We start from the raw sequence: 23923 nt of genomic DNA on the forward strand, positions 1-23923 counted from the left end.
TATAAATTTTGGGACTGGCATGTCAAATTTTGCAATAAAGGCTGCTGAGATTTTGATAGAGATTGCATTGAATCTATAGATCAATTTGGGGAGAATTGATTATTGATATATTGTCAATAATATAATCAGTATAATATAATAATATTGAATCTTCCAATCCATGAACATAGAACATTTTGCAATTTATTTGGGTGATATTTAATTTCATTCAGCAATGTTTTGTAGTTTTCAGTGTACATGTTTTTCATTTCTTAGGTTAAATTTATGCCTAACTATTTTATTGATGCTATTGTAAAAAGAATTGTTTTCTTTTTTTTCTGGATTCTTCATTGCTATAGTATAAAAACACAGTTGATTTTGTTTTTTGTTCTTGTATCCTGAAACCTTACTGTATTCATTTATTAGTTTTAGTAGTTTTTGGTAAGTTTCTTAGGATTTCTTGTACACACAATCATGTCACCTTCAAATAAAGACATTTTTGCTTCTTTCTTTACAATATGGAAGGCTTTTATTTCTTTTTCTTGTTTGATTACACTGACTAGAATCTCTAGTAGAATATTGAAAGTAGTAAGAGTGCACATCTTTACATTTCTTTCTATTTTAAGGGAAAAGCATTTTGTTAAAGTGCTTTTTCTTTGTCTATTGAGATGATCGTGTGTTTTTGTCCTTTATTCTAATATGGTGTATTATATTGGTTACTTTTTTGATGTTAAACTAACCTTGCTTTCCTGGAATAAAACCTACTTAGTGATGGTGTATAATTCTTTTTATATGTTGCTGAGTTTAATGCTAATATTTTCTTGAGAAATTTTGCATCTGAGAGAGAATGGACTATAGTTCTTTTTCTTTTCCTGTTTTTTTTTTTATTAAGTAAACATTGCCTGATATGGTATAGTTTTCTTGTAATGTTTTTGTCAGTCTTTGACATGAGGATAATACTGGCCTTATGGAATGAGTTAGGAAGTGTTCCCTCTTCGTCTGTTTTCTGAGTTTGTGAAGCTATGTTATTATTTCTTCCTTGAATGTTTAGGAAAATTTATCAGTGAAGTCATCTGGGCCCCTGAGTATTACTTTGTGAGATTTTTAATGTGTAATTCAGTTTCTTATTATAGGTGTATTCAGATTTTCATATTTCTTCTTGAGTCGATTTTGGTAATCTGTGTTTTCCTAAAAATTTTTCTGTTTCATATTTTATCTAATTTGTTGGCATAAAGCTGTTCTTAGTATTTCATTCTGTCTTTGTCTGTCTGTTCTGCTATAACAAAATACCACAGACTGGGAGATGTATTTCCTTACAGTTCTGGAGGCTGTGAAGTCCATGATGAAGGCACCAGCTTTCGGTGTCTGATGAGAGCTTTTTTGCTGAGTCCTGACATGGCAGAAGGCCAAAGGGAAAAAGGGCCTACTCTAGTTTGCTCCAGCCCTTTTCTAAGGCACTTATCTATTTAGGAGGGCTCCACCCTTAATCACTTCCCCCAAAAGCCTTCCTCTTAGTACCCCCACAGTGCGAATTAAGTTTCAACACAAATTTTGGAGGGGACACATTCTAACCATAGCATCCTCTAACCTTTTTAATTCTGTAGGGTTGGTAGTAATATTCCCTGTTTCATTCTTGATTTTGTGAATTTATGTCTTCTCTCTTTTTTCTTGATCAGTCTAGTTAAATGTCAATTTTGTGTGTCTTTTTGAAGAAGCAACTTTTGGCTTTGTTGATTTTTCTGTATTTTTTTTCTATCATTGATTTCTGCTCTAATCTTTATTATTTCCTTCTTATTTCTTGCTTTGGGTTTCTAGTTTTGTAAGGTGAAATTTTAACTTATTGATTTGAGATATTCCTTATTTTCTAAGATAGATATTAACAGCTATTAATTTCCCTATAAGCACTGCTTTAGCATCATCCCATAAATTTTGATATTTTGTGCGTTCATTTTATACAGCTCAAAATATTTTCCAATTTTTCCCTTGATATTTTTTCTTTTCTTTTTTTTAAGTGACAGAGTCTCACTAAGTTGCCCAGGCTGGACTTGAACTCCTGGGCTCAAGCAATCCTCCTACCTCCACCTCCTCAGTAGCTTGGGACTACAGGCAAATGCCACTGCACCTGGCTTGATTTTTTTTCTTTTACCCATGGATCATTTTTATATACTCTTTTGGACATGCATGTACACATTTTTTCTGTTTGTTTTTTAAAGAGTTAGAGACTGGTAAACAGCAAATTAAAAAGGAACATGTTAACCATTTGATGTTTTTCCATCTTGATTTTTAAAATTGAATATATTTTTTTCTAACTGCACATTTTATTCTCTGACTTTACCTAGGGAACACTGACTATGCCAAATGGAGATTACATTGAAGGTTATTTTAGTGGAGAATGGGGATCTGGAATAAAAATCACTGGAACCTACTTCAAACCTAGTCTGTATGAAAGTGATAAAGACAAACCTAAACTTTTGTGAGTAACTGGTGTTAATTCTAGATTAATAATTGAATGTTTTAATATTTTAAAAGCAAAATCAAATTCTTTAAGTTTTCTTTTTTAACAAGGTGTAACCTCCTTGCAGTGTCAATTGACACTGCTATAGATAGCTAAATCTATATTCTTGGCTTAGATTATAAACCTTGGAGCATAGATGTTTAAAAGAAAAGTTCCGTATGTGAGAGTAATCCTGCTATTAATGGTGCATATGTCCAAGTTGACTGAAAGAACATTCTTAAATGGGATTCCTATAAACTTGAATTTGAAAAGTAAAGATCACACATACACACACACACACACACACACATACACACACACACACACACACACGCCAAGTGGAATAGTATAATCTACATATATGAAAGAAAAAGGCAAAATCTAAGTATTTTATGTTCTTTCACATTTTTGGCATATGCCTTTTTTTCTTTATTGATTGCAGCTTTAACTTTATTTGTATATTTTGGTAGCACCTCAGATTCTTTGTTATAATGGGAGTTTGATGTATTTTCTGTACCACGTTTATTCCTAGAGTATTTTTAGAACCCAGTATATAATGCATTTCATAATTCTCAGGAGATGTGCTAAGTAAAGAAAGTCTTTGTTTTAGTAGGAATCAATTTTACAAAATCAATTCTGTGGAACTGTAGGAGGCAGAATCAATTCTTTTTTTTCTAAACTGCACTTGGAAGCAGAAGAATTAATTCTGACATGCTTCATACTTAATCATTTTAGTATAAACATTAATTAGCTAAAAACCATTTCTTTAAAATTTTCACTAAGTGTTTTAAAAATAGGACCACCATCATTCTAGGCAGTTTTGTTCACAGAAGCATTCCCATTTGTATATTAGAAAGTTTCTAGTCTTCAGAATGATTTTGCACAAAAGAAGTGATTAATAAAGGTTGACATGACTTTATTAGCAGGAAGCTAGGAAACCTGGCAGTGCCAGCTGATGAGAAGTGGAAAGCTGTATTTGATGAATGTTGGCGCCAGCTGGGCTGTGAGAGCCCAGGCCAAGGGGAAGTTTGGAAAGCATGGGACAATATTGCTGTGGCCTTGACCACCAATCGGCGCCAACACAGAGACAGGTGAGTGAATGCCAGCCCAGCACAGGGCAGAGCACGTTAGGAAGATGAAACTTAAAACCAGTAAGTAGTCAAGGCTCACTATGTTTAAGTTAAGTTAATGATGTACTTCTGCTTCTGGATAAGATGGATTAAAATACACCTGCTTTATCTTCTATTGAACTCAAGTATTAAACCTGAACAGAATACATCGACAGCTATTTGAGAACTCTGAAAAGTAAATATCAACAAGTGGATTGAGGAAAAACATCGAATTCAAAGTGCCACAAAACCAGTGGTGAGTTTACTGGATTTTTTTCTCCAATATCCCTCAGCCTGAACTGATTGCAACCTGAAACCCAAAAGTAAGCTCTGTGGTGCAGACAGATATCCAGGAAAAACCATCTGGTTCTGGCTTAAGGAATGAGAAAGGGACTCCTAAAACTCAGAGTAGAGAATACATACTCGGTTTTCTTTCTCTCCTTTTTCTCTGTTCCCTCATTCCCTAGCCTCCAGGTATTTCTGTGGCAGGGGTAATGATGGCAGTGGTAGAGCAGCTGTGAATAGGAAGCTGGCAGGAGCCAAAACTCTGAGAGTGTGGAACCTTCTCCTCCCTTTGAACCTTCTGTCCTCAGGTCCAAGAGGCAAGGCCAAGCCCCATTGCATTTTTGGCTTCACTGTCTATCCTCCCACTCTAGATGGTCCTAGATGTGGCACATTCACAGAATTGGGAAGTTTCTGATTGGAGGACCTAAAAGGGAGTCCTGAAAATCAGAAAATACTGGCGAGGTAATGGAGAGAGAAGAGCACTAGAAAACAACCCTATATAGTTGCTTATGAACTCCTGGGCTCACCCCAGACCTAATGGATTTGATCCTAATTAGTATACCAAAGACTTTGAGAAGCAAGCTAAAGGTAGGCTCCTCTGGTCCCAGAATGTCTGTTAGGTAGTGCAATCACAGAACAGACCCAAATAGGACTGCATAGGCTTTGAGAAGTGAACTGATATTGGGACCATAGCCCACAGAAGACTGAAACAAAAATATCTGCTATTTCAGGGACTCCCAAGGTCACTTACACATTTAGTGATTTGGTAGAGGTACTCACAAGAGACTCAACATATAGTTGTACTCCCAAGTAAGATTACTGCAACACAGTAAGGATACACAGCCAGAGGCTAAGGGAAGAAGACACAGGCAGAGTCTTCTTTACCTGTGTAGAGAAGGAGGAATTCATGTGTAAGCTTCCATGCTGTCTCCCTTCTGTGAGGAGTCACAGAACACACTCCCCTCCCAACAGCAAAACGCAACTACACATCCGCAGTGTTTCTGCCCTGGGAAGAGACTAAGTGCCCAAGATTTTTATTGGGGGCTGGTCATGTAGGCACTCTCTGTCTGGCAATTACCAAAATTTCAGTGTCACTAGGAAAGCAGATGTTCACCGTAAATCACATTGTTAATGCAGGCTAAGAACAGCACAACACCGTTATCAGTTAGGGAATGTTCCATATCAATATAGGGAACTTTTAGCAAGCTTTGTTTTCAGGTGCCAGCAAAGGGCCAACCTTACAAGTAGGTCCTTCTAAAGGTAACAGTTTCAAGCCTGCTGTGTTTACTCTTTTATGCATGTCACCATTCTCCATAAGATATAAACAAAATCCAGAGTCTTGTAACAAAGTACTCAAAATGTCCATGATATCAATCAAAATTACTCAGCAAAGAACCCTGAAAATCTAATTTTGGGAAAGACAATCAACAGACATCAGCAATGAGATGACATAGATGTTGCAGTTACCTGACAAGAACTTTAAAGCAGCTATTTTAAAAATGCTCAGATGAGCAGTCACAAATACTCTTGAAACAAATATTAAAAGGGAAGTATCAGCAAGGAAATAGAAGATATAAAGAAGAAACAAATCAAAATTTTTGAGTTGAAAAATACAATAACCAAAATAACTCACTGTGTGGACTCAATAGCAGAATAGAAATGGCAATGGAAGAATCGGTGAACTTGAAAATAGATCAACGTGAATTATCCAGTCTGAACAACAGAGACAAAAAACAATGAAAAGAAAAAGTGAACACAGTGGGTCTAAATGTATGTCCTTAGAATTCCAGAAGAGGAGAAAGAATGAGGGTAGAAAATTGTTTGAAGAAATAGTGGTTGAAAACTTCTCAAGTTTGGTAAAAGACATGAACCTATAGATTCAAGAAACTGAACAAATCCTATCCTGGAAAAAACCAGAGATATTCATGTATAGATACATCATATCAAAACTCAAAGAAAAAGATCTTGAAAGCACCTAGAGAAAAATGATGCATTACATATAAGGAATCAGAAATTCAAATGACTACATATTTCTCATCAGAAACCTTGAAGGCCAGAAGGAAGTGGCACAACATTTTTGAAAGGTGGAAAGGAAACTTACAGATGTATTTTTTCATTTCTATCCTTTTTTTTGTTTTTAAAAATTTCTCCCATTTTTGCCTTTCCTTTTCTTCTACTTTTCTTTTCACCCTCTGCCTTTCTTCATATTTCCTTGTTCTTTAACTTTGCCAGGAACTCCCACAAGCATTGCTTAACATTTGGACCTAAAGAACTTACTAATCCCTGCAGCAAAACCACTTAATTAACTATAACTTTCTTGAGTTTAATTCTAGGTAACGGTTTGTTTGAACTATAACTTTATTGTTAAAATATCAAGGAGCTTACTTTGATCTGTGTGTATAACTACATACACTTGATTTTTTTTTTTTTTTTTTTTTTTTTGAGACAGAGTGTCACTCTGTTGCCCGGGCTAGAGTGAGTGCCATGGTGTCAGCCTAGCTCACAGCAACCTCAATCTCCTGGGCTCAAGCGATCCTCCTGCCTCAGCCTCCCGAGTAGCTGGGACTACAGGCATGCGCCACCATGCCCGGCTAATTTTTTCTATATATATTTTTAGCTGTCCATATAATTTCTTTCTGTTTTTAGTAGAAACGGGGTCTCGTTCTTGCTCAGACTGGTCTCGAACTCCTGAGCTCAAACAGTCCACCCGCCTCGGCCTCCCGGAGTGCTAGGATTACAGGCTTGAGCCACCGCGCCCGGCCTACACTTGATTTTTAAAATGAGTTTTGTGCTAATTTTTATTTACACCTGTCAGTTGCTTTCTAATACTCAAGAACTGAAGAAAGAAAATTCAGTAAGTATCCATTTATTCAGAATATAAATGTTTGTTCTGAATGATTAAAAGTTCTAGTTTCCTAACAAGTTAAACCAAATTCTTTGAATAAATTACCAATTTTGACATAATTTTAATATATGAAGATATATGGAAATTAAACTCTGGAAATTGGAAAATATTTCAGAAACTTTAAATGTCTCACAGTCAAGTCTAACAAATACTAATTGTTACTCTAGCTTGGAGAGATTAGTCTAGATTCTTTCTAATCGAATAATCCTCCAAAGTGGTATTTAAAGTAAACCATAGTGTATCTTTGCTTTCTTGCTATTTCTCTGTGTGTGTGTTTTAAGAAATTAAATGTAGAAAGAAGCATTTTTTGGTATGTTTGGTATTCATAGGAATTGATTATAGCGTTTCATTCACGAAGTTCACGACTGTTACTCTTTCTATCAGTAGAAGAGATGGAAACTCCCAACATTGATTAAAGCCATCGCCTAGCCTTGGTGTGTGTTGCAGCTGGTCAGCCTTTACTGATACAGCCTATCAGGGTACACCTTGAGACTTTAGCCTTTCACTTAACCTTGATTAACTGCTATTGGGTGTTTCTGAGAAGTGAGAATGAGTAAAGTTTTACATAAAACCCTGTTGCTACCACAAAGATCTTATTTGTTTATATAAAATAATATAATGATTGTGTATAACCAATAATAATTGGTTATAATCTAAGAATACTATTACCAAAAATAGTATTCTATTGATTGCTAGTATGTGTTTCATCTTAGCCTGTTCATCCAAAGCTTCTCTTTACCCATTCTGTGCTTACCTCGCCACCTGTTGCAGTGTCCTCATTGTCTCCCTGCTTGCTGGCCTCGTTTTTATTTCTTCTTTTGCCCTCTATTCTCCTTTTTCCTTATCTCCCTTCCCTCTTTTATTCCATTTTTTTCTTATCACTGACAAGTCTATCATCAGTTTTCTCTTCAAGCTAATGGCGTAGTATTTCCCAAAACCATGGTTTAGAGCAAAATCTTTATTAATTCATTGTCATTGGTATGAAGTAACGTTAAATACTGTTTGGAATGAATGTTACGTAAACTGGGCACCTGATATCGGGGTTCCACTTCATCCTTAGTTGGTGACTAAGTTTCACGTGCGTATTTATACTTATTTTGCTTTCTTATTCTGAAATACATAATAGGCTTTCCTTTCCCTTTTTATAGTCCAGAAATATTAAGTCGTTCACAGACTCAGACACTAGAGAGTTTGGAATTCATTCCCCAACATGTTGGTGCCTTCTCTGTGGAGAAATATGATGACATCAAGAAATATTTAATAAAGGTAAACTAGAGTCAAAATTATATTGGTCTTGTGAATTAATGAGCAACTATCACAATATATCATTCAGATCAGGCTGGGTTCAGTGTTTCTCACCGATAATCCTAGCACTTTGAGAGACCAGGGCAAGAGGATCATTTGAGGCCAGAAGTTTAAGACTAGCCTGGGCAACATCGCAAGACCCCATCTCTATTACAAATATAAAAATTAGCTAGAAGTGGTAGCACAGGCCTATAGTCTCAGCTACTCAGGAGGCTGAGGCAGGAGGATCACTTGAGTCCAGGAGTTCAAGGCTACAGTGAGCTATGATTACACCTCTGTACTCTATCTAGCTTGGGCAACAAGGTAAGACCCTGTCTCAAACAAACAAAAACAAAACAAGTTGACTCATAGCTTAATATTATTCTAATCTTGTTTTTGCTTTCAAAGCATTTCTTTTGCTAATTTTCTGACTAGTAAGATCACATTTCTACATGAAGATTGTCATATTATTATGATAGAACTTTTTAAGTTTTGTAAGGTGTTCAAGGGGATTCTTGAGAAATAAGATCAGAGTTTAAAATGGCTTTTTGTTAGTAACATTAGCAAACTAGAGATTATATAAATAAAGTGCACTGCCCTCACCCCTGCATATGCTCTTTGCATCCTTCTCAACCTTGTAACACCAGCTACAATTTAAAGTTTGAAATCTGTTGATGGGGGTGCAGGAAGGATTATTATGAGAAATTGAGGGTACTGAAGAGTGTTTCAGAACATAATCAGCAGTGAATATTTAGTTTTCTCCAAGATAACATAATTTTTGTGAAGTTTAAAGTATATCAGAATCTTTCTCTTTTTTAAAAATTTTATTTATTTTTTTAGAAATAGAATCTTGCTATGTTGCCCAAGCTGGCCTTGAACTCCTGGGCTCAAGCAATCTTCCTGCCTCCATCTCCCAAGTAGCTGGGACAACAGGGGCACACTACTGCACCAGCAGAATCTTTCTTTTAATGATATTCTAAATCAGTACTTCTGAAGCTATTTTCCCAAGATATTAAGAAGAAGAAGATTAGAAGATTTATTAAGAAGATTAGGAAATCCAGCTACATATAATTAGAATAGACTCAATATTTTCAGGAAAAAAAGTATTTGAATTTTCCGGGTCTAAAAATTGATTCCTGACATTTTGAAAATTGTTATCATTTATGAAATTGTTTATTATTTATTGATTGATGTTTCTGCTGTTAATGCACATTGACTGACTCATGGACTTTCTTCCTGCTCAGGCCTGTGACACTCCTCTGCACCCCCTGGGCAGGCTCATGGAGACACTGGTTGCAGTGTATAGAATGACGTACGTGGGCGTAGGAGCCAACCGCCGCTTACTGCAGGAGGCTGTAAAGGAGATTAAGTCCTATCTTAAGCGAATGTTCCAGCTGGTGAGGTAAGAGATCTTTTCACTGAAGTGTGCAGGTTGCAGAATACTATTTTATATTAATGCTTGGGCAGCTTCACCCTGAATCTAGGAATTACCAACTTTGTGAAGAATCATGTGTTCCCCTTTGTCACAGAAATTATTCATCAAGATAATGGTTTTATATCACAGGTCCTTAAATAAATTAAATAATGAAAACATGTCTTTATATTTATGCTATAAAATAAAGATGAAACCTTAGCTATTTTACTTATTTCCTTTTTTGTCTTTCTTACTCATGAAATGTAACAGAAGGCAAAAATAAATATTTTTTTAATTCAAATTTTGGTGTGAAATATTAGTAGTCGTCTTATTTGGATTTAATTCTAGGCAAAACCATGTCTCTAAAACCCAACCACAGAGTAAAGTTCAATGTAAAGTTTTGTCCCTGAGTATTTATGTCCTGTCCCTTGACAACATCATATACCTTCATTTATTTAACAAATATTTATTGAGGTGCTTCTATATATCAGCCACCATTCTAGGCTCTGGAGAGATTTATCAGTAAACAAAACAAAACAAAAATCTGTGCTCTCATAGAGCTTACATTCTAGTAAGGGAAAAGAGTAAACAAATAAAAAATATATATAGTATGTTAGATGGTAAAAAATAAAGAAGAGAAAGAGGATGATGCTAGAGGTTAAGATGCTGCTATTTTAAATAGAAGGTCTAGGAAGCCTGACTACTAAGATGATATTTGAGCAGGGACTTTGAAGAAGGCAATTAAACAAGCCAATAAGCATATTCAGGAAGAGAGCTCCATACAGCAAGCAAATTTGAGCTTGTGGGATACAAGATCTTTTACCGAGTTTAAGCCAACAAGTAAATACTACAGTGAGAAAATTATACAAAAGTTTATGAATTTGTTTCAGAAAGTTTCTTATATTTTTACATCAAAATTGATAAATGCATTTCTGAAATGTTTTAGGTTTTGAAGAAGTGTGACCTACTAAAAAGATCACTGGGCTGGGAGTGCTTCAGCTCTGACATTAGCTAGATGTGTATAATGAAGATAAGCTTCCTGACTTTTTTAGTTGTCCCAACTATAAAACTGGGGCAGAGGAAGGTGCAAAGTGTGAGTCTACAAAATTAGAGAAGACACACATACCTCATATAGATCAGAATTCCATTCCTTAGTAACTAGATAGAAAAAACCATAGCACATGAAGATTTTTTTAGTGGTATTATTCATTATCTACACTCTTAATTTTATCCTATAAGAAGCATTAGTTAAGAATCTCAGGGAACTAAAATACCCAGTTGATAATAATAAAGCATAGGCCCTTAAATGGATTAACTAATAGAAATATGTTTTTACTCTTTTCAGCCACTCTAGAGGTGTATAATCAACATTCTTTATTATTCCTTAGATTTTTATTTCCTGAGCTTCCTGAAGAGGGCAGCACAATTCCTCTTTCTGCTCCTCTGCCGACTGAAAGGAAATCCTTTTGCACTGGAAAGTCAGATTCCAGATCCGAATCACCTGAGCCAGGGTAAATGGAGTTGGGTGGGGATAGTGAAGAAAGGGGATGGGGACCAGTCCAGGGAGAAGTTGTGTTTTCTAGATCTGTTTCCTCATTTCTGAAATGGTGTGGTTGGGTTAGGGGCTCTCTGAGGTCCTTTTTAGGTCTTAGGTTCTATCGGTCAAACCCAGAAACAGTAGCCACAGGTGACCTGGGCACATGCTGACCAAAGGAACATCGGAGAAATCAGCCTTAAAATAGAAACAAAGTGGGTTTTCAGTTAGATTTTGAGTTAATGAAAATTATTCACAATTTGTCAAAGACAAAATTTCAGAACCATTGGTAAGCTCCTCATGTCAACTCCGTATGTAAAGAGACCAGTACTCAATTTTAATATGAATGCTCCTCTCCTCCCACTCCAATATGTCATAGTTATGTAGTAACAAGTTCAGGACTGCTGCTTCCTGTGCTACTACCTCGGCTCTACCCACCACTGTTTATGCTTTATGCTTTGGATAATGATCGTGAGGAAGACATTTACTGGGAATGTGTTCTGCGACTAAATAAGCAGCCAGATATAGCTCTCTTGGGCTTTCTTGGGGTGCAGAGGTAAGTGCAGTTGTTGTGAGCAGAACCAAATGGTTTTAATCTAAAATGTAAATTAAACTGCATTATCAGAGATTTGGTGCTTTGATATACAATTATATGATGGCTGTCCGGAAAGTATCCAGCCATTGTTACTATAACAAGAATGGTTACATATATATATGGCTTGCAGTTTACTTATTTGCATATCTGTCTTATTTAGCAAAATTGTGATATTTAATAATCTTTATTCCTGGGAATATTTGAAGATAAATATAAACCTGCTTATTCTTCTGAATGTGGTTTTTATTCTTATATTTTCATATATATAAATTAAATATGAATTATCTGGCCTGATATTTTGCAGTTCTTTAAAGCATAGTACATATTTTACATTCAAATTCCTCAGGAAAAATTAATTGTATTCAATCTTTGGCATTCTTCCCTTCTTTTCTTCCCTTCATCCCCATCTGCAATTTTTCTTTCCTTTTTTTTTTTTTTTCCCTCCCAGCTCCTAGATTAGTCTACCGTCTGCAATTTTTAGTTTAAAATTTTAGAAGTGCTGTTTTTGTTTTAAGGTAATATTTCTTGTTATTCCAAGGGAATGCTAAATGACATAGTCCAGTGAAAAAGTTGATCCCCTTCGTAATAATTATGTATTTGTCCTATCAAAAAATAAGCTTTAATTAAAAGGTAATTTTTTTCAGTAGAATAATACTAAAAATGGGATAAAACTGAGTGAAGGAAAAATTTTGGCCAACATTTGGTAATGTCTGTAAAGTGTAGGGCTATTAGAGTATAGACTGACAAATCCCTTAGGGATATGATAGTAACTCTTAAATCATTTCTGGAATGTTCATTAAAACTTAACCTATCTGTGGAACAGTTATTTTTAACAGGGACAGGGAAGCCAATATAGCTGTCAGCTGTTTTTATGCAAATTTATCTATCATAAGTAACAATTTATATTAATAATTTGTGGATTCCGTTGTAGGAAATTTTGGCCAGTGACCTTGTCAGTCCTTGGAGAGAGTAAAAAGGTATGGTAGATTTTTATTTCCTCAGCAAATATGCTTTTCTTTGATGGGAAGGATTTGAGATAGCAAAAAATTTCCATTTTTCTTTGATAGAACAATACCCAATCTTGTGTCAGCATCTGTTATTCACTAAAGACCTGTACTCTGCCATCAATATCATTTATTTTTTGTTGTTGTTGCAAGAGATAGCTTTCCTCTTTGACCTTCATTCTCTTTTTACAGGTTTTGCCAACCACAAAAGATGCTTGTTTTGCCTCAGCAGTAGAATGTCTGCAGCAGATCAGGTAATCTCTAATTTGTTGAAAAACTACACAAATCAAAGTAATGGTTAGTCTATGAAGACATTAATAAGATCTTATCTTTACCTAAGCTCTAAGCCAGGGGTGGGGAACCTTTTCATGTTGGAAGGCCATGTTAATTTAGCTGTAATCAAGTAAGGCCACATTCAAGAAACTTCAATTAGATATACTTAAAAATGTACATTATTTTGTAAAAATCTAACTACTATGTACTTAATAATTTCAAAAAATGGAAACTATTTGTTAATTTTATTTTATTTTTTTTTATTTTATTTTATTTTATTTTTTTTTTTGAGACAGAGTCTCACTTTGTTGCCCAGGCTAGAGTGAGTGCCGTGGCGTCAGCCTAGCTCACAGCAACCTCAAACTCCTGGGCTTAAGCGATCCTACTGCCTCAGCCTCCCGAGTAGCTGGGACTACAGACATGTGCCACCATGCCCGGCTAATTTTTTGCTATATATATTTTTAGTTGGCCAGATAATTTATTTCTATTTTTTAGTAGAGACGGGGTCTCGCTCAGGCTGGTCTCGAACTCCTGACCTCGAGCGATCCACCCGCCTCGGCCTCCCAGAGTGCTAGGATTACAGGCGTGAGCCACCGCGCCCGGCCTATTTGTTAATTTTAGAGTTTTGTCTGCTTTTTGTTGGAAAGTATTTGAATATTTGATTGCAACATGGAGGTCCACAGTTTCAGTTTATCCTCTAGATGGGTATCATTTATGACCTTAAGGGCATCTTGATTTGGGTTAGGTAGGAGAATGTAGATTCACAGCAGTAAGTAGTGGAAAAGCAAGAAAGCATTTTTTGGGCATGTTGCCAAAGGTGTGAATATTCTACTGCATTTTTTCCGTATTTCAGTTGAATCTTTCTTAGCATCAATGACTTTAAAATGTCATCTACTGAGAGCTCAATCAGTTCCATCTGTATTTCATTAGGTGCCTTAGTGATATCAACTAGATTAAACTCAAATGCCAATTTGAGTGTGATGTCGTGATTCTCAAAGTCTGAACTTTTCATTGTATTCTACAATTAATAGTCTATAATAGCTGCATATTCTTCAAATGATTTGCATATATCATCCTGCTCATCAGTGACCTTTGCTAACTGGGAAAAATGTTCATCTGAAACTTCCTCTGGAAAAAGAAGTGTTTTGAAAAAAGATAGCTTTTTTTGAAATGCTTGGATTTTTTTTTGTCACATATCATATATAGACTTAGTTTTACCTTGCAAAGAAATATTCAAGTAATTTTGATTTGACATATCATACAGAAATGCTGTATTCCTCTAGAAATCCTCTTTTAATAATTCACATTGCTGATTCTTTCCTTCGTAAAATTTAACTATCTGTTCTTGTAGAGATAATATTTTAGCTAACACCTGTTAGGCAGGGGAAGTTAGACCTAAATCATGACCATAGCAGCCGTCAATTTAGCCCTTATGGCTTACTATTGTTCTAATTGTGGCGCTCAATGTCGGAGGATTATTTCTTTGAAACTTATTTTATTCTTTGGCATTTTAAATATGTTTATTTTAAAAATAAAATAAAAATATAAAAGACAAATAGAAATGTATTAATAAAAATAAAAGGATTTGTTATGTGAAATTTGGATTCAGCCAAAAGGCCACACACTTAAGGAGCTAGAAGGCCACATGGAGCCTTAAGGCTGCAGGTTCCCCACCCCTGCTTTAAACACCCTACATGTAGTTGGTATCATACCCAATCTGGAAATCAGAAAGGCTCTTTTTGAGACATTTGAGTTATTTTTTACTCTAAAATGCCCTTGCGTTTTCAAAAGTGGTAGAGAACCTATCCAGAAATTTATCTGTATAATCACATCTTTAGCCAAATGTAAATTAATCACACTTCTCACTCAAAAAAGAGCATGTGGTAGGAGAATAAGATTTCACATCAGTAAAAGGAAACGATATGTGATTTATGAATTCTTCCATGTGAATCATAGACAATGGAGACTTCTTTTCTCATAGCACCACAGGATTACAAAGCCATCCCTTCCAGTGACTCATTGTGCTTGATGTGTCCAATTTAAGGCGTGTGAGTCCCAGGAAGGAATATTGTCAAAAAAGTAATATCAAATGGCTCTATTAAGAAAATCATAGGATATATTTTTGTCGTTGTTTTTATAACAGCACGACATTTACCCCATCAGACAAACTTAAGGTCATCCAGCAGACTTTTGAAGAGATCTCTCAGAGTGTCCTGGCATCACTTCAGGAAGACTTCTTGTGGTCCATGGATGATTTGTTTCCTGTTTTCTTATATGTGGTACTACGGGCCAGGTAACCAATCTTTTCTGACTTTATTATTAGTGAGTCATTATTTTAACAAGTCTCTTCCTTGCATTTTCTGACCTGATGACAGAAGTATGCTCTTCCATTAGAAAAAAAATTACCTGTATTAATATCAACCCATTCCACTATGGTATTACCTTTTTATTGAGCTGTTCTTTCTTTTCCCATCAAGTAGATTTAGAAGAAGGATGGACATGTAAGCAGAAATAACTCAGCATCTTTTTCTCTTTGGGGTAGGATTAGGAATTTAGGCTCTGAAGTGCACCTCATTGAGGATCTGATGGACCCCTATCTTCAGCATGGGGAGCAGGGTATAATGTTCACCACCTTGAAGGTAAGTGTAGGTATTATTTAATAATTTTTTATCTTCAAATCTGTCCTTTGTTTACCATATTATAAATGTCAGTAGCCACTTTCTTTTTTATACAAAAGTTCAATGCAAGCCTTAAATGCCTTTAGAGCACACATTATTGATACTTTAAAACATAATAATATACTAAAAGTAGGATAAGGCAGTTATCCTTCAAAATACTAAAGCAAATTATTCACTATCCAATCTTCCCTGTAAATTGATCATTCAAATTATTATAAATGTTTATATAAATAATTAAAACTCTACAAAAGAAACAGAAGGGATTCTTAGTGTCCAAAAATGTATCCCCCAGTACATCTATTTAATGGAACTAAAGTAGAATATACAAGACAGTACGTAAATAATGAATTTGAATTCTATCTTTCTTTCTCTTATATTTACTGTAACCAATAGGTTACAAATGAGGTTTCTGGTTTTGGATGCCCTCGAGGGATTGTTAGAAGTCATTTCAGTTTCCCACCTTGATTTTTCTTGGAATTTGGAAGAATCACTCTAAAGTTTACTGGAAGAACAGATAGAAAATGTAAAAAAAAAAAAAAGAAAAGAAAAGAAAATGCCAAAAACACATGTGAAAAAAGATGAATAGATCCACTCTGCCAGTTAGTAAAATATTATAAAATTACAATAATTAAGATAAAATAGTATGTTAGTGTCACAGGAATAGATAGATATCTAAATGGAAGGGATAACCCCCAGATAGACACTAATTATAATAAAAATTTCTCATGAAAATGGAAACCTCAAACACAAAAATGGAAAAGAGAGGAATCATTTAATAAATGGTAAAACAAAGTATTGGATAGCTTATTAGCAGTTTTGGAGAGAAGGTGAAGTAGCAAATTAGAGAGCCTTTGGGGTTTAAATAGAGAAACGAAGAGAGAAGGAAAGACAGGTATATTACAGTGACTAAAAAACCTAGAATTTAATGGCAGGTTTCTGGCTTGGGTTAACTTTTTAAACTTTTCAACTAAAATACCATTAACATTTCTATTTTTTTTTTTTTTGTAAGAGGAGAATGAGGAAGAGGAGGAGGAGGAAGGTAGAGGGGGAGCACATTTCCATTAAATAAACTGAAAAGGGGAGGAAACTGAGAAAAATATTGGCCACAGATGACTTAGATTATTAGTGTTTATGTCATGTGAAGAGTATCTCTAAACAGATCACCAAGGAAGAAACTGAATTACATGTAGAAAAATGCTCAACCTCACTGAAAATCATAGTACTGCAGATAAAACAAAAGTACCATTTTTGTGCCTGATAAATTAGCAAAAATGTTTTAAAATTATACTCAGTGCTAGCTTGGGTTAAGTTTTTAAACTTTTCAACTAAAATGCCATTAACATTTCTATTTTTTTTTTTTTTTTGTAAGAGGAGAAAGAGGAAGAGGAAGAAGAGGAGTAGGAGGAAGAGCACATTATTATTAATATTGTTATACTCTGTGCTGGTAGGATAATAGCCATCACCCTTTTGTAAAGCAATTGTTATTAACATATAGATTTAGACAACATCAAAAATGTTTGTGGAGGCTGGGCATGGTGGCTCACACTTGTAATCCCAGCACTTTGGAAGCTCAGGCAGAAGGATTGCTTGAGGTCAGGAGTTTGAGACCAACCTGGGCAACATAGCAAGACCTCGTCACTACAGAAAATTTAAAAACTAGCCAGGTGCAGTGGTGTGCATCTGCTGTCCCAGCTATTCGGGTGGCTGAGGCAGGAGGATTACTTGAGGTGACGAGTTCGGGGTTGCAGTGAGCTATGATCGTGCCACTGCACTCCAACTTGGGTGACAAAGCAAGACCCCGGTCTCAAAAAAAAAAAAAATTTGTAGAGTTTGACTCAGTAGTTCTGCTCCTGGGGATTTATCCTAAGCAATTAAAGAATGGAAAAAATTATATTATCTGGATATGGTATTCAGTATGAGTAATTCCCAAAACCGGATACTATCAGAATCACTGAGGGTACTTCTTACAAATGTGTCCCTAGAAATTATGACTCAATTGGTCTGTAATGATGCTTAATCTTTATATTTATTAATCATAGTAGGTGGTTCTGATTACACTTGTTCTAATGTACCTTTTAATGATCAGCATACTCTAAATTCCCAATGAATAGTGGCAAATTATGGTATTTCTACTTGATGAAGAATATCATTCAGCTTGTAAAAATATTTTTTGTTTTTTTAGAGGAAAAATGAACAAAATTTTATCTGTAGTAATTATAACTAAGCAAAAAAAAAAAAAATAGCCATTAGAGGAACTAGAAGGGAACAGGGAAAAGTAAAAGCAACTAAATTTGTTGGGCCATCAACTGAATTTATTAATAAGGGATTGTCTTTCTTTAACCCCATATGCATTGCTATGTTCATGTAATTTCTTTAAAAGCAAATTTAAAATTGTTTTGAACTTTTTTCCAGGCATGTTACTACCAGATCCAGCGTGAGAAGCTTAACTAGGCTACATAACAGCCTGAAAACTGGATTATCTACTACAGAGTTATATCACCATCTGGAGTCTTCCTACAGTGGCACAATAGAATGGTGTTGAAATTGGAAAGGGCTTTATGTTATTTTGGTTGTTATTTCTGAGCCTTACTAATGAGAGCCCTGAGCCCAGAAAAAAAGACTGTAGAGTTTAAAGAGAGAATTGAAAAGGAGGTAGAAATCAAATTAGACTAGCCCTTGGCCTGTGTTAAGTTCCAAAAATATAATACATCTACTGTTTGGAAAAAGAAGATGATCCCTTACTATAGTAAAGGGTGTGTCAGCTACCTGAAGTTGTACGAAAATTCCCAGTATAGATACTTCTTACATTAAAGAAGTTGGTGAATATTTTTGAGTTTCTGGTTTGCCTGAATCCATCTGCAGTTAGTTACCCCAGAACCCTTTGCAAGAACCATATTGTACTTGAAACTATAGTGGCCACACTCTGCCTTCCTAAATCCCTTCCACTCACGTGTGCATCATGCTTCTTTGCTGAGGAAGGGAAAAGAGGAACTTTTAAACTGCAGTTTTAACTTTTTCTAAGCTTTTCCATAATGAGAGAGGTTCTATGCAGTGACTATCACATCCTGCCCCCCAACCATGGAACATCCAAACGGGAGTTTTCTGCCTCCTGATTAAGATCGTAGGAATTTTGGTTTTGGTTTCCTGACTATGCTACAGAGAGTGAATACACTGGAATTCAAACACTGACTCTGAGCTGCTTGGGAACCTCATTTGTCCATGTGCAAACGCTGTCTGTATTCTGTGGTCTGTGAACGAGAGCCTGAGGAGCTTTTGCATGCAGGCTGTGTTTTGGAACAGGATGAAAGATTGGAAAATATGGAAGCAAAGAACTGCATTGATCCCCAGCCTGATGTTGTGGTTCTTCCCTATACCTCACACTGAACTCACAGATAGGAAGAAAAAGGAAACAAACTTTGGCTTTTTCCATCTCAAAAGTATTATGGCACCTCACCATTTTAATGTTTTACTTTTTTAAAAAATGTCCTATTTTAAGTTGTTGGTTTACACTGTATTAGTAACACTAGTAGTTGTTTTGAATAATATAGGTGCTTTTCCTCATCTCATCTCCTGCACACCGTGGTGAGCATACGGATTGTCCCAGTTTATGTTAAATGACCCAGCAAATGTTAATTACTTTTGAAAAGGATCATGGTTTCACTTTATAATCAAGACAAGTGTTTATTAAAATACTGTTTTGGAATGTTGGCTGTAATGTAACAGCAATTTTCATAATAAATGACATTCATCTTTATGAGGTTGTTTTATGATTGTAGCAGAAGTGACACAGGGGAGCCTAAAAATTAAAGGACCCAGGTTTAGTATTTCTTTTGCTCAGATTGTAGTCCATGCCTCTTTGTCTTGGCTTCAGAGTCCCTCTGGGGTTTTAGAGATCCCTCACTTTAAAATAAACAAACTGATAATTATATACCTTTACTGGCAAAGAACAAATTAACTTTCTGACCTTAATAACCAAGGACAAGGGTCTTAAAAGAAATCTGTTATTTCTTTGAATAAAAGGCATATTTTGGTAGTTACTAGTTTCTCTCTCTCAAAATTCTGGTTAGAAATATTAGATATTAATCATGTCACAGGTGTAATGTTTTCTCAAGAAGCCTTTCCATCTTGTTGCTGCCTTCTAACAGAATGTGCCTACCCATTGTTGGAAAGAGACCATAACTTAAAGATTAGTTTATGTTAAACAATTTGCATTTCCATTGGGGGTTGTTTCAACTTTCTGAAAAAACACACAAATAACCACATTTGGCTGATAAAGACAAATTTACTGAACACCTAACTCCTTGGGAGAAAGAAAGAAAGAGAGAGAGACAGGGATAATATATTTAAATGGACAAAGAAATGCTTTGCTTGAGACCAACGGACCCACTGAGAAATTCTCCAACAACAGTAGGCCATCTCAGTTCTAAGAAAACATGTTATAATTCATCCTTTTACTGGAGTCTTAAACTGTCCAGTTATTTTAGATTTTTCAGGCTATATTTATACTTTACAGATAGCATATTAAAATTACAAATTTTTCAACTCTTTTGTGGAAAAACCCTGAATCTCCAGGCCAGTGTCTGTAAATAGAAATACCTAACACTCATGCAGCAGTTTACAGAGATCTTTCACATGCATAATGAATGCTCACATCAGCCCTAGGAGGTAAGTATTATCCCCATTTCTCCCCATTTTGCAGGAAAAGGGTGGTTGTGATTTGCTCACTGCCAGAGCTGGGACTCCAGCCTAGAACTTCCCTACTCTAATTCCAGTGTTCTTTTCCATTATAGCTGCCAGAGGCAGAGCTGTACCACTTCATAGCTGGGTTATGCATTGAAAGTTCTAAAGGTAAAAAATGAATTAATAATGAAAGTTTTGTTGAAATTAAATGCTTTTGGTAAAACATGCTGTGCTCAAAACACAAAGGTGTTACATTCCCAGCTTGTGTTTTTATCTACAATGGAGCGATAAGGAAAGCCAAGTGTTTAATTTGGATTAAAAGGGCTGATGAACCTAATAATTGCCTTTTGGTCTTCACCTTTTGCCTTACTGTCAGCAGTACCCTTTCTCATGTTCTTTCTGTGACATATTACAAATGTTCTTCCTGCTGACTACTCCTGCAATGTAAAGTTTTCAAATAAAGAAATAGCTCCAATCTGAGGTAGAGAATGGGCTATTTGTTAAGTTCAGAACAGTGGCTTGGTAGGGGACTGACCAAAAGGAACTGTTTTTGATGGGCCTAATTATTATTGGTTGAAGAGTCTTCTATTTTCTCACTATAACATGAGAAAATTAATAAGATTAATAGGTTATTGGCTTACTTCAGGTAGCTCCACAGTTTTTCCTTTCATTCAAAATACTGTCTTCTGTTGTGGGGTGTCTATTATCCTGAAATAATAAAAAATACTAGTGTTCTTTTAGTGTTAACTGTGTGCTGTTAACTTGAGAGAGAAAATGCTAGAATGAAGGTGGAAAATGATATAAATTAGACTTTTCAGTGCAAGCAATACTTAAGAAGATTTGTGTTAGGGAAGGCTTGGGAGTAATTTAGTGGTTAGATGGGGTTAGGCATCTATGGATTAAATCAAAGAGGATGTGCAGAGATTTTATCTAGAGCAGTGAGGTGACTTTGGCAGCTAACAGCCTATTTGCGTTTTCTGCTGAAGTTTTTGTCTGGATAGGAGCAACATTGCATGTTTACCCTCTTGCAGGTAAGAGACCCTGCCAAATAATCCTAGGTTACCAGAAGATATCGCTTATAACTGTCTAGCTCATCTGTCAGTTTTTAATAGCTAAAGATATAATTCTGAGTAATCTGATTCAAATGGTTTAGTTTCATTGTTACTCGAATTATATGGAGAATTTTATGATTTCAAAGAGCAGGTTTTGCTTTGAGAAGCCATTTCTTCAGTATGGAATAATGAGTTGTCATGAAGATTGACTAAAATTGGGCATTTGTCCTAGTCCTAATCAACAGCAATTTGACCCGGAGGAAGCCAGCCTTTTTATATGGACCATTTTTCATCATTAAGTTTTCAAGTGCTTCTTCAGAGTTTGTTTAGTAAAAAGCATTATTTTGAAAAGCATAATAGGGGTAGGGGGTTTTGGCTTTTAATATTAATCAGTACATTTTAAGAAGCTAGTGGACATACTGATTTTTAAAGTAATATGACAAATTCCTTAGGAGTCAGTAATGCAGTTTCTAAGTCAATGATGAAAACTGGCCATACTTTCTGTGTTATTTAATCAGTCAAGAATTGCATGGCATTGGGTATTTACTTGTAGTCTCAATCAAGAATTCTCATTCTCAGGATAGTAGAAATAGGTAAGTCTTAACTGAAAAGGTTGCTACAGAAGTCATGAAAAAGAAGGCAAAGCAAAGATGTCACAGTCTTTTGCCAGGCACTAGCATTTTTCAGAACTAAGGAAACAAAAAAGGAAAACTTTTGATTTTACTACTTGATAACGCTATTGAATACCTCTTTGAATATCACATTCCTTATCTATAAAATGATAGTGTTTCACTTGATCATCTCTAAGCTCCCCTTCAGCCCCCCTATTTTAAAGTTTGATAGGAAAGGGCATTAAAGTCAGAGTAACCACTCCATAGTAAATTTGTCACAGAAACCTGAAGATGAGGAGGCAAGCACAACTTTTAAAATTCACCTACCTAAGTTGTGGAGATGAAATTTACTGTTTTTGCCTGTATGGCTGAGAAAATTTGGGTCAAAATGAGCCTTTTTCAATATATGAGTTAGTTATCCAGTTAGCCCTGAAGTTGGCTGTAGATTTATTAGAAGTTATTTTAATAATTAAATTCACTGTAGAAACCACTGCCTGTCTATGAAGCACAGTCTATCTGTAAAGCTCCCTCACAGTAAGTTCATCTCAGAAACCCACAGTTTCTAGTGCCCCCATCTGCTGAATGGGAAGGCCTCGTTCAGCACACCACTATTTGGGCATTAAATATGGAAGAAATCTGTCCACCTTATGATGTGCAAACAACAGCTTGTTTAATCTGCTCTGCTTCCCCAAGGACATGTGGTTTGTGACATGCCCAAGGGTATCAGATTTTAAGAGTCACCCAGAGTGTCAGCTTTCTCTGCTCTGGCTTCTGTCTGTCTGGCACTCCCTCTCCCTTTTCAGTTCCCTCCCTCTAGGGAGGGAGATGAGTTACATATACAACTGTTGTCCTAAATGATTCAACAGAGGCTCAAAAAGCAGAACACAGGAAAAGGGATGGTTCAACCTGACTCCCTGGGGCCAGGCAGGGCAGGTAGTGGTGAGGCAAGGCAAAAGAAAACCATAATGATGTCCAGTTTTGGTAGAATCTAGCAAATTTCTTCAGTGTGACTGGACAACTAGGTGTATGGGAAAGTTGTCTAAAATTCTGGCAGCTTTCTGTGTTGCTCTTCTTACTGTGTTAGAATTTAGAGACTATATAATAATGATTTTTTTTCTTTTAAAAAGCCTTCCCGGCTCAACCCCATAATCTGTCTAGATTCTAGGCTGTGGTTTTCAACCCTATCAGATTCAATAGCCCAGTCTTTAACAACTAATTTGAAATATTTCTTTTTTTTTAAAAAGAATTGTAATTTATTCTTTATTGTCCTACTATAACAAATGTTGTTGGTGCCCTACCCGTATCTCCTTGGTCCTGTTTTGGTGCACTCTGGGCCCACTTCCAACTGCCAGCACCTGCACTTGCTTCCTAAGAGTATAAATGTAGTAGGCTGGAAGAGCCAGGAGTAATGCTTTCTTGGCAACATTGGTGCATAAATACCCCCACTCCCTTGTCCCTCGTTCCCCCATGGAATTAAGCTCCAGTTGCACATAGTGGTTACTTGATAACACACCTATTACTACTGGCTTTTTCCCCTTCCCTGCCTCCACGCCCTGCTCCCCTACTGGTATTTCCTGGGATCACTTTCCAAATATACTACTTGCCCTAGAGTCCTTGCTCTGCGTCTGATCCTGGAGGAACCCAAACTAAAACACTTAACTATATATATATTTTTTAAAATCCATATAATGCTCTAGTAATAACAAAAAGGACAAATTAAAGAAATGAAGTTGATAGTACAACATTGTATAATATAATTCAATATGTAAACATGGAACATCACTACACCAAAAGATATAGTGAACTAATATATATGTGAACCTATATAAACACCTACCAGGGATGTAGCAGCTCTGAATGCAGGTACAGCCTGATAGTGGTGTGTTATGGTGATTCCCTAAATACCACAAGCAGCATTACCATTAATGACATGATTTTCCAACTTGGTGAGCAACTTGGTAAAGTTTAAAGCAAAACAAAGTAAATTTATTCCTCAATTATGGTGGTAGCATTCCATCAAATTCAT

General features: G+C 35.8%; 2 protein-coding genes across 4 annotated transcripts in view; both read left to right on the top strand.

Annotated features, from left to right (window-relative positions):
• ALS2 (alsin Rho guanine nucleotide exchange factor ALS2) overlaps positions 1-19308 on the top strand; it is a 75129-nt gene extending 55821 nt beyond the window's left edge. Inside the window, exons 24-34 of one of the 3 annotated variants that reach the window (XM_045559721.1) lie at positions 2319-2452; positions 3397-3564; positions 7921-8038; positions 9301-9458; positions 10859-10981; positions 11384-11560; positions 12531-12576; positions 12796-12857; positions 15020-15169; positions 15419-15515; positions 17967-19308. In XM_045559721.1, coding sequence (XP_045415677.1) covers positions 2319-2452; positions 3397-3564; positions 7921-8038; positions 9301-9458; positions 10859-10981; positions 11384-11560; positions 12531-12576; positions 12796-12857; positions 15020-15169; positions 15419-15515; positions 17967-18005 — 1272 coding nt within the window. In that variant the 3' untranslated portion in view covers positions 18006-19308. Of the gene's footprint in view, positions 1-2318; positions 2453-3396; positions 3565-3729; positions 3839-7920; positions 8039-9300; positions 9459-10858; positions 10982-11383; positions 11561-12530; positions 12577-12795; positions 12858-15019; positions 15170-15418; positions 15516-17966 lie in introns of those variants that run through there. The other 2 variants (XM_045559723.1, XR_006736945.1) reach the window with 2 other exon arrangements.
• A 1040-nt stretch (positions 19309-20348) lies between these two features.
• MPP4 (MAGUK p55 scaffold protein 4) overlaps positions 20349-23923 on the top strand; it is a 43974-nt gene continuing 40399 nt past the window's right edge. Inside the window, exon 1 of the mRNA XM_045559726.1 lies at positions 20349-20402. The gene's annotated coding sequence lies outside the window, so the exon portion shown is untranslated. The remainder of the gene's footprint in view (positions 20403-23923) is intronic.

The sequence above is a fragment of the Lemur catta genome, chromosome 8, assembly GCF_020740605.2.
Source record: "Lemur catta isolate mLemCat1 chromosome 8, mLemCat1.pri, whole genome shotgun sequence".
NCBI lineage: Eukaryota > Metazoa > Chordata > Mammalia > Primates > Lemuridae > Lemur > Lemur catta.